This window comes from Camelina sativa, chromosome 19 (genome assembly GCF_000633955.1).
Source record: "Camelina sativa cultivar DH55 chromosome 19, Cs, whole genome shotgun sequence".
In the NCBI taxonomy this organism is placed as follows: Eukaryota; Viridiplantae; Streptophyta; class Magnoliopsida; order Brassicales; family Brassicaceae; genus Camelina; species Camelina sativa.
This window is the reverse complement of record NC_025703.1, coordinates 3,607,194-3,617,286: the sequence shown is the minus strand read 5'-3', so window position 1 is coordinate 3,617,286 and position 10,093 is coordinate 3,607,194. Positions and strand designations below refer to the sequence as shown.

General features: G+C 35.9%; 1 protein-coding gene across 1 annotated transcript; it reads left to right on the top strand.

Annotated features, from left to right (window-relative positions):
- Positions 4,605–5,270, top strand: LOC104764567 (non-specific lipid-transfer protein 6-like). The gene is made up of 2 exons (XM_010488121.2): positions 4,605–4,997; positions 5,085–5,270. The coding sequence occupies exons 1-2, from the start codon at positions 4,666–4,668 to the stop codon at positions 5,092–5,094; spliced, it is 342 nt and encodes a 113-aa protein (XP_010486423.1). The 5' UTR covers positions 4,605–4,665; the 3' UTR covers positions 5,095–5,270.

Sequence of the window (10,093 nt, the reverse complement as noted above, 5' to 3'; positions counted from 1 at the left end):
CGGCAGGGAGCTCGGCAGGGAGCTCGGCGGGGGGACAGTTCGTGTTCTTGTTCGCCCCCATCGCTGCCCCGTTGGCTGCTCCGTTGCTTCGTTGAAGTTTTCGCTGGGGTTCGTCGTGACTCTTGAGACTTCGAAGAAGTGAGGATCGTCGGTTTTGATTCGTCAAAAGAAACGCTTTACTCATGCCCCACGGTGGGCGCCAATTGTTTGTACCGGGGATTACACAGTTTAAACAAATAAAGATTTTGTGGGAAAAAGCTAGCAAGTTCTTTTATTAATCGGGGAGAACGTGAGATCGTCACTTAAAACAAGTCGGATTAGAGCTTGTTAGTCCACAAACGAACTAGTAAGCTTAAAGTGACGAACTGAAAGCAAGAACGAATTATACGAAAGACAATAGCAGTTTTCGATGCAAAGTATTGCTCTGTAGGTATTGTGTGCGGGTCAGGATCCTCCTCTCAATAAATGTATGATGGTATTTATAGGCGAGTGTAGAACTAAGGTTCCCTAGGGTTCCCAACGCGAAATGCCGAGATTACCCTCCGAGATTGGCCAATTTCCTTCTATCTCTGGTGAGTCTTTGTTGGGCCGAGTTGACATATGGGGCAAAGCCCATATCCAACATGCACATGTCTTACAATCCCATTTCTGCTAGGTCGAACAGGGCTGCTACGTCGTCCGCTATAAGCTTCTCAAAAGCAGCTGATGACATGAACTCTCTTGAATCAAGGATGCTACAACAAAAAAAAGGAATTATTTAAGTTAAAATCAAACATTTGCCGTTTTTACACCCCAAAAAAAAGGAAAAAGGAAAAAACAAAAAGAAAAAGACAACGCAAAGATAGAGATTTTCGCATCTAAATCGTTGTCGACGGGAGATAGAGAAAGAGAGAGAGAGAGAAAGTCGCCGTTGTAGTCGCTCCGCCTCTCTGGTTGCCCTTCCGGCGCCGGAGAGGGCTCTGTCCTTTTAGTTTTCTTCTTAGTAGTTCCTTTTCAGTCTCGCTCCTTGTTTTATCGTCGTTGTCGGTTGGGTGACTCTCGAAGGTGGTTGTTCCGGCGATTCCTCAGCGTGTGAAGCAGAGATCCATCGGGTGGAGGTTGCTGGTGAAGGCTCAGGTGCAGACATTGGAGGACAGCATAGAATCTTGGCCAGATCTGGTGGATCTGGAGAGGCGGACTTCGTTTGCTGTTTTATCACCGGCAGCTTGTGGGTATCGGAGAGCAGTGAGGGCTGAAGCTTTCTTCGACGAGCTTCAGTGGTCGGATTTGGTTTCTTCTTCAAATCTTACCTCTCATTCCAGCCACGACGGGTCTTGCAGCAAGGGGTGATGTCGTTTGTTTTGTTTTCAGTCCGATCAAGGTTTGTGTATGTCTCGTAACTTGATGGAAGGGATGCTGCTACTTCGAACTTGCACTGCAAGGTGATGATATGCTAATCTATGCTCCAATCTCTAATCCTTAGATGATTAGCATTCTGGTTATTGTATAGTTAGTTCGGAGAACCATCTATTTCGCCGGTTATTGTAGCTTCATAACTCTTGGACGGGTTAGTCGGATGTATTGTTCGTTTTAGGTTTAGGACCGGAACAGTGAAAGCCGGAAAGACCAAGTTTTTCTGACGATGGGCCTCTGGATGTTGAAGCTATTGAGACAAGTTTTACACGTCGATCATGAGGATCTCATAGCTAGGATTTGATTTGTTTTCAGTATTGGTTTAGGTCTTCTCTGTGTTAGTATTTGCTTTTGTGTCGTAGGGTCATTGTAGGTGGTCTAAGAGATGATTTCACTCCGAGTTGTGGTGTGTTATCTATCTCGTTGTGGTTAAAAAATGCAATGGTTATCGATTGGGTAGTGTTGGTTCCGTCTGGTGTTCCAGGGTTGTACTTGATCAACCATTGCATTTGCTTTTGGTCCAATTCTATAGAGGCGAATGTAATGTACCTTGGATTTGGTTGTAATATCTTGGTTAATGAAAAGTTGATGTTGAGCCAAAAAAAAAAAAAAGGAAAAAGGATAAAAAGGAGTTATTGTACGGGATATGTTCTTTGGCCTTTTCAACCATTTCAAATGTTGCATCTAATTGACGGGCCTTGACGACAGAGCGGAGTAACATCTCCTCTCTAAGACGGTAAAGGTCTTGTATGAGTATGGGGTCTGTAATTTCTGTCCCATCACCATGGAGATGTTTTACGCGCATCTCATTCATAGCCAATTCCAAGTTGTTTTGTTGTGCTGTCTTAGCAGCAAGTTTCTTTTGCGAATCCGCACATTTCAAAGCTAGCTCTTGTCCGGACAAGGTCACCTCTAATTGGCCGAGAGCACCACCCTGTATCACCTGATCCGGATCCTCCATTTGTCTTTCCACAAAGCGTTTGAATTTTTTGCCTTTGACACCAACCCATGCTGATCCATTCTTCACCCCTTGTACCGCACTGTTAGCAGCCTGAATCAGGTTATCTGATTCCACAAAAGCTTTACACGTCTTAGCTTTGACACCCATCCACGCATAGCCAGCCTTCACCTTATAAACAACTTTCTTCACCATATCTGATAAGAAAACAGAGAATTCAACATCTCAATTCAAGACAACCAATCTGAAGCATGTTCCCAAAACAAACAAATATAAAACCTTCTCGGCAACCAACCAATTCAACACAAAACATTCGATTTCTTCCCTGAATTAGAATCAGAGAAGAATGACCCCCAATTCTTAAACCAGCCAAACAGAAACACTCTGAAGCCCTAATTTCTAGGCAAAATTAACATATGAAATAGCAACGCAAAACTGAGAACTGAGATCTGGATTCGGTTCACATGATTAGGCAAACAAGAAATTAAAAACAGTAACCCCAAAACTCGAATCCAATTCCTAAACAAACGACACAGAAACACTCGAAACCTAATTTTCTAAGAAAGATCATCCACGAGTGTTTGACACGGAACAGCAACGAGTTTGATTATTCTCTAAAATCCAATTTATTCTTCCATAAAAATCCCAATTCATAAAAACCGAAGCATCATATTAGAATTAGATTCCCAAAAACAGAAGCATTACTTGATAATTCGATGGACTTCGTGAAAAGCAGAATCGTCGAGCGAGAAGAAGCTCTTCGTAATAGAAAAGCTATATGAAATTGAACTAGGGCTGGGCAAAAATAATCATTAACCAACCAAATAACCGACCGACCGAACCGAACCGAACCGTATTCAAACCGCAGTTCCTTAAATAACCGAGGAGACATTTTGTATTACATTTTAGCTAATTCCTTGTTAAAACCTTTGCTATTGTGCTTGATCACAATTCACAAGAGATCTCATTTCCTTCTATGGCTAGTTTTTGTTATAGAACAATCTAGAGTGGGATCGATTCATGTCAAGAGTTCTATAACTGAGCATATTCATATTGATACAAACTGGTAGAGAAGGTACAAAAACACTCCGATGTGGCTAGAGAGAAGAAAAAATAATACTACGAAAGTAGCTTTTCCATCTTTGAGCACTGGAGTGGATAAAAGTCATATTTGAGCTTTGAAAGCACGGTTTGAGAGATGATCATAGGTTTTTGGTTAAGGATCGACTAAACCATACAAAATTGGGACCACTACTCAAGAAGTCAAGATAGAAAAAGTTTTAGTTGCTTGTTGGAAGCCAACGAAAACTGTTTACTAGAAGATGCTCCTTCGTCTTTGCGCTATTGTAACTACTTCTAAAGACAAAAACGTACGAACCAAACTAGAGTTGAATGCAGTATGAGCTGCCATACTACTCCGTCTCCATCGCCTAAGAATTGTCGCTATGTTGTACTACTATTTTCGATCTGTCGTCGTCAATGTTTTTTATACAGGAGTTAACACCGTCTTAAAAAAAAAAAAANACATCAGAAAAAAAAAAAAAAAAAAAAAAAAAAAAAAAAAAAACACCGTCTTTAAAATTTTGATGCAGGAGCAGTAAAGTAAGTGTCATGAATTTTTCAAAAAGCAGTTGTAAATATTTGAACTTTTAAAAACATATACAAGAATACGCTATGTATTAAACAGCTTTTCAAACTAGTTGGTCAACAAATCACACACTATATTATTTACAAATATTTCGATGTTGATCGAGTTAAATCCAAATACTAGTTATTAGACATATTTGGGATGAATATTACTATCACATATTACTCGTTCATCATCGGTTGCTAATTCGTCTTTTTGATACATTTATTTATTTATTTATTTACAATTCTTCTTCAATAAACCAACTTTTTTTTTTTTTTTTTATCAAACTTCAATAAACCATCTCAAGATGCCCATTTTTCTTTTGATGGATTAGTGATTACTCAACTTCTTACTATAGTTGGTATCAGTATTTAATTTAGTAGGCCTTTTAATTTGAATTGATTAAGCAATGAATTTAATTAGATAGCTAAAAACGATACTATATTTTAATAGAAATTGTTCGATAGGAGGATGCAATTGAATCCGGAGGGTTGGATCTTAAATTGGCTGAAGGTAAAACATTAAATTCATCCACAACTAACACTAACGCTCGTGTCCTGTCCTAGCAATCACTCCTCCTCAACTGCCAACCCTAAACTCTTTCCATCTATAAATAACCTCTCAATTCTCTAACCCTAACCACAACACACACAACAACAACCAGAAAAAAGAAACAGAAAGTAACATGAAGTTTCTCTTACTTGCCATGTGCCTGGTTCTTGCTTTGCGCTGTGGTGAAGCAGCCGTGTCTTGCAGCACGACGGTTGCCGAGCTTTACCCTTGCGTCTCCTACGTGGTTCAGGGCGGTGCCGTCCCAGAAAGCTGCTGCAACGGTATCAAAGCGCTCAACAGTCAGGCTCAAACCGCTGCGGACCGTCAAAGCGTCTGCCGTTGCATCAAATCTGCTATTGGAGGAGTCTCTTACACTTCTAACAACCTCAACAATGCTTTGTCTTTGCCTTCAAAATGTGGACTCAGTCTCCCTTACAAGTTCAGCCCATCCACCAACTGCGACAGGTAATAAAACACATATCTCTCTCTTGTGATTACGGATCTTATAATAATAATCTAAACCACTAACTCCTCTTTGTTTCTCTTTTACAGTATTAACTGAGACGAGCAGAAAAATCGGAGAGGAAGCTACTAGTACGAGAGCTCTTAGAACCTAATAATAAATGAGGACATGGTTTGCTAGTTGCTAGTTTTAATCAGTAATGTATCGTCATTTCTCGAATGTTTTTAATATATTATCAATATTCCTATGAATATTCTACCAAAAATTTAAAATTCTCCATGCTAGCTCCCATCCTAACACAAAAACTTCACTGCGAACTGCATTTACTAGCTTCAATAAATGAAACTATGGATCAGAAGTTTCAGAACATAAAGTAAACCTACAGTCTGATATTTTTGTTTCTGTTGAATATAGCAATTCCAATATATGAGAAATAAATTAGTTAATCCGGCAAGTCGACTTTTGGAAAAGTTCAGAAAAGGATATTAAAGTGGTGGTATAATCTTAAAACAAAACTTCTAAACTTTGGTTATTTCGGTCAAATACAGCTTAACTATTATGTTCACCGGAAAACTCTTAAGACCAAACTGAGTTGGTGATTTCTATCTGTGCAAATATGTCAGTTTTAATCTTTAAAACAAATTACGTAGTATATTTATAGTGTTCATTTTGTATATCTCCAAAATGGAGTCAAATATTTCAACCGAACTGATAAATGAGAAAGAAAGTTTTAAAACAAATTTATTATGATATATTATTATATTTGGTCACATAAAGAGAGAAAATATTTGACATGCAAATTTTGCATATGTAGCTTCATTCTTAGAGTTTCTTACGGCACTAACTTATCAAACACACAATTTGCATTTTCAATCTCAAACATAGGTTTTCATATTACGTGTACGTGAAGAAAACGCTGTGTTCTTTGATATAAAGAGTAATTTTAACCTACAACAAAAAAAAAATGATATGATCTTGAAACAAATATGATATGATTTGGACTTCAGTTCTGGGTTATCATTATGGGCCTAACAAATTCAGTTCATTTGTATAATTTTTTGTTTGAAGTTCTCTTTTCATCTATTCCAACCAAAGAATTTCTAACGGAGGATTTATTTGATAGATTATCTTTTTCTTAGTTTGGTGATTGGTCTCACAAACCAAAAAAATAATCTTACGTATATATATGATTAATATATATATAATCAAACACATCATTAATTGCGAGATACTTTGAATAAAAAGATTGGAAAACCTTTACAACATCTTTTCAAAGTTCGAAACTTGTGCACGAAATCATTATAGAGTACGATAATATTTTAAATAAAATTTGTAGAAGTAGTGAATATTCATGATTTGTCATCAGTAGTATAATAATTAGTCAAACGTGAAAATCATTTTTTTGAGTTATGTGGCTTGTTCAATATAGATCAAATCAAAGTAAGCCAACCCTTATTCAAACCATAATTATATATTCCAACTAAACTAGAAAGAAAAAAATTCTACACATAAGGAGAGAAGGAGACGCCTATACCATAACATTATTAAATTAACAGCATTAGAAAACGTCCATACTAGTGTTCAAAAAATTATTTCAAGTTATTCAATCTTCATAAGTTTTTATTTGATATTGTACTACGTTTTATCAATTTTGATATAAATTACCTACAAAATGGAAAAAATTTTATTAGATGATACTTGTACATAATACACTTGTATAGGTATACTATACTATATAGAGGTCGCTAGGCAGTTAGATCATGTGCATAGTATAAATACATTGTACATACTTCATTTCTAAATTAATCGTGTGAATTAATGTGTTATTGAATTCTCTTTTTTTTTCTTATCAGATATGGTGAAAAAAGTTGTTGATGAGGTGAAGGTTGGCTATGGTGGATGGGTGTCAAAGCTAAGACTGTTTTCTGACTAATTTCTTATTTGCCTAATCTTGTGAACCGAATCCAGATTTCAGTTTTGTGTTGCTTTTTCATATGTTAATTTTGTCTAGAAATTAGGGTTTCAAAGTGTTTCTATTTTGTTGGTTTAAGAATTGGGATCATTCTTCTCTGATTCTAATTCAGAGAAGAAATCGAATGTTTTGTGTTGAATTGGTTGGTTGCCGAGAGGGTTTTATATTTGTTTGTTTTGGGAACATGCTTCGGATTTGGTTGTCTTGATCCTGTGAATTGAGATGTTGTTGAATTCTTTGTTTTCTTATCAAATATGGTGAAAAAAGTTGTTGATAAGGTGAAGGCTGGCTATGCGTAGATGGGTGTCAAAGCTAAGACGTGTAAAGCTTTTGTGGAATCAGATAACCTGATTCAGGCTGCTAACAGTGTGGTACAAAGGGTGAAGAATGGATCAGCATGGGTTGTTGTCAAAAGCAAAAGATTTAAACGCTTTGTAGAGAGACAAATGGAGAATCCGGATCAGGTGATACATAATGGTGCTCTCGGCCAATTGGAGGTAACGTTGTCCCAACATGAGCTAGCTTTGAAATCTGCGGATTCGCAAAAGAAACTTGCTGCTAAGACAACACAACAAAACAACTTGGAATTGGCTATGAATGAGCTGCGGGTGATAGGTTTTCATATTACATATGTGAAGAAAACGTCGTGTTCTTTATAAAGAGTAATTTCATCCTTCAACAAAAAAATGATATGATCTTGAAATAAATATGATATGATTTGGACTTCAGTTCTGGGTTATTATTATGGGCCTAACAAGTTCAGTTCATTTGTATAATTTTTTTGTTTGAAGTCTTTTTTGTTTTCATCTAATCCAATTAAAGAATTTATAATGGAGGATTTATTTGGTAGATGTATCTTTTTCTTAGTTTGGTGATTGCCTGATTGGTATCACAAACCAAAAAAAATCTTCTTACGTATATATATATGTATATAATCAAACACATCATTAACGGATGAGATACTTTGAGTAAAGATAGAAAAACCCTTTACAACATTTATTCAAAGTTCCGAAACTTGTTCAAATATCACAACACAAAATCATTATAGAGTACGATAATATTTTAAATAAAATTTGTAGAAATAGTGAATATTCATGACTCGTCACCAGTAGTATAATAATTAGTCAAACGTGAAAATCATTTCTTTTTTTTTGTTATGTGGCTTGTTCAATATTGATCAAACCAAAGTAAGCCGACCCCTGTTCAAACCATATATAATTATATATTCCAACTAAACTAAAAACAAAAAAGTCTACTCACATAAGGAGAAAAGTAGACGACTATACCAGAACATTATTAAATTGCGTATCAACAATAACAGCATAGAAAACGTGCATGCTAGTGTTCAAAAAAATATTTTAAGTTATTCAATCTTTCATAAGTTTTTATTTGATATTGTTGGTGTTGGATTTCGACGATCAGAAGGTCCATAGAAGAAGCCCAATAAAAAATAATTATTTCCTGCGGCAATGGAACTGTCGCGGGCCCAAGAAAAAGTATCGGATAGGGGAGATGCCGAGTCAAGTTTGAGAGAAGATCTCGCGATCACGGGCCGAAATCGTGGAAGGAGATTGAGGAGAGAGTTTCGAGGTCTTTTCCGTTTAAATATTCGAGTGATGATTAAGAAAAGGGACATGTAATTTTCGAAAGTAAATATAAATTCAGTTCGTCATTTTTCATTGTTCTTGTCCATTTCAACCGAAAGTCTATTCAAATCTTATTTTTTATTCGATTTCATCTAGTTGTTGTTTCTCATATCAATGGATATTGTACTACGTTTTATCATTTTTGATATAAACTACCTACAAAATAGGGAAAAAAATATCCTGTTTGAATGATAAGTAACTTTCACTTGGTAAAAATCACCAAAATTGTCAAATTAGTGGCTTACGATACGATATGGCTTGGTTAGCCGAAGTGCCGAACGCTCATATATATGTCACTATAGTTTGTAATGCACATGCACGTGATATTACAAAAGCGAAAGAATGCATCTACAACAAAAAAAAAAATCATTGGACAAGTCTAACAAATGGGGGAAAAAATGATGATGTAACTTAGGCTGGTCAAAGCACAAAGCAGTAGAGTCTAACAATGCCGAGAAAAGAAGCGGCAAAGACCAAGAGGAAGCTCCGCCAAAATAGGAAAAAGAAGAATAAAAAACACTTTTAGGAACGAACGAACAATATAAGTCTATGAGTTGGAGTTAAAGTCAAGTAAAACATAAAACTCGGATACATATATTAGCAGCTTAAAGTTTCTATCTATGTAGTATTGTAATAAGTGAATGAATACGTGAAAGGTTCCAATTGAAAAATCAAAAACCTTATTATATATGAATTTGTGAAAATTTCCATTTGATTATCATAAACTCGAGAAAAAAAGACCACACATGATGATGATAGTGTAAAAAACTGTAAGTAAAAAATATTCAGGAAGTAGAGGAGATTGGGAGAGAGTGGTTCGAAGGGACCCCACGTGTCCTCTGTTGTCTGAATTTGATAAGAGTTTCGTCGCCGCACGCGTGTACCGCGCGTGTGCTTAGAAACCTTTTTTGATAAAATGATTTTTAAGTATTTAAATCTTCTTTCAAAAGAAACGATGTCAGCGGGTCCCACATTAGTGAGGAAGTGACTGAATAAGAACCGTTGGTTGGTTGATAAATCTTGTAATTGAACGGTTACGATGTTTTAGTCAACAAACCTATCTTAAGTTTAGTCATTTGACCCAATTAGAAGAAGATTACCTGTCATTAGAGTAGATACGGCCTATTTTTATTGAACAAGCAAAGACAAAATACTAATTACTACTAGTACTTAATAATTAAAAAAAAAAAAAAGGGACAAAACTAGTTTTCCAAGTTTGACTGAGATGTCGCTTTTCTCGAGGCCCTCCTCTTTACTGGAAATCTAGGCTTTCTCCTCCTGATTTTACAGTTTTCCCTACCTTATCTGTTTTCTGTATTGTTATTTTTATTTTTTAGTTATAAGATACACATTTAAATGGCTATTTCCTAAATCAAACCTAAACTATATAGTGATATTACAATCGGTACAAACTGTTTATATAATATAGATTAGATCTTTAAAAAATAAATAAGCTCATTCGAGTATTAATATTTTAAAA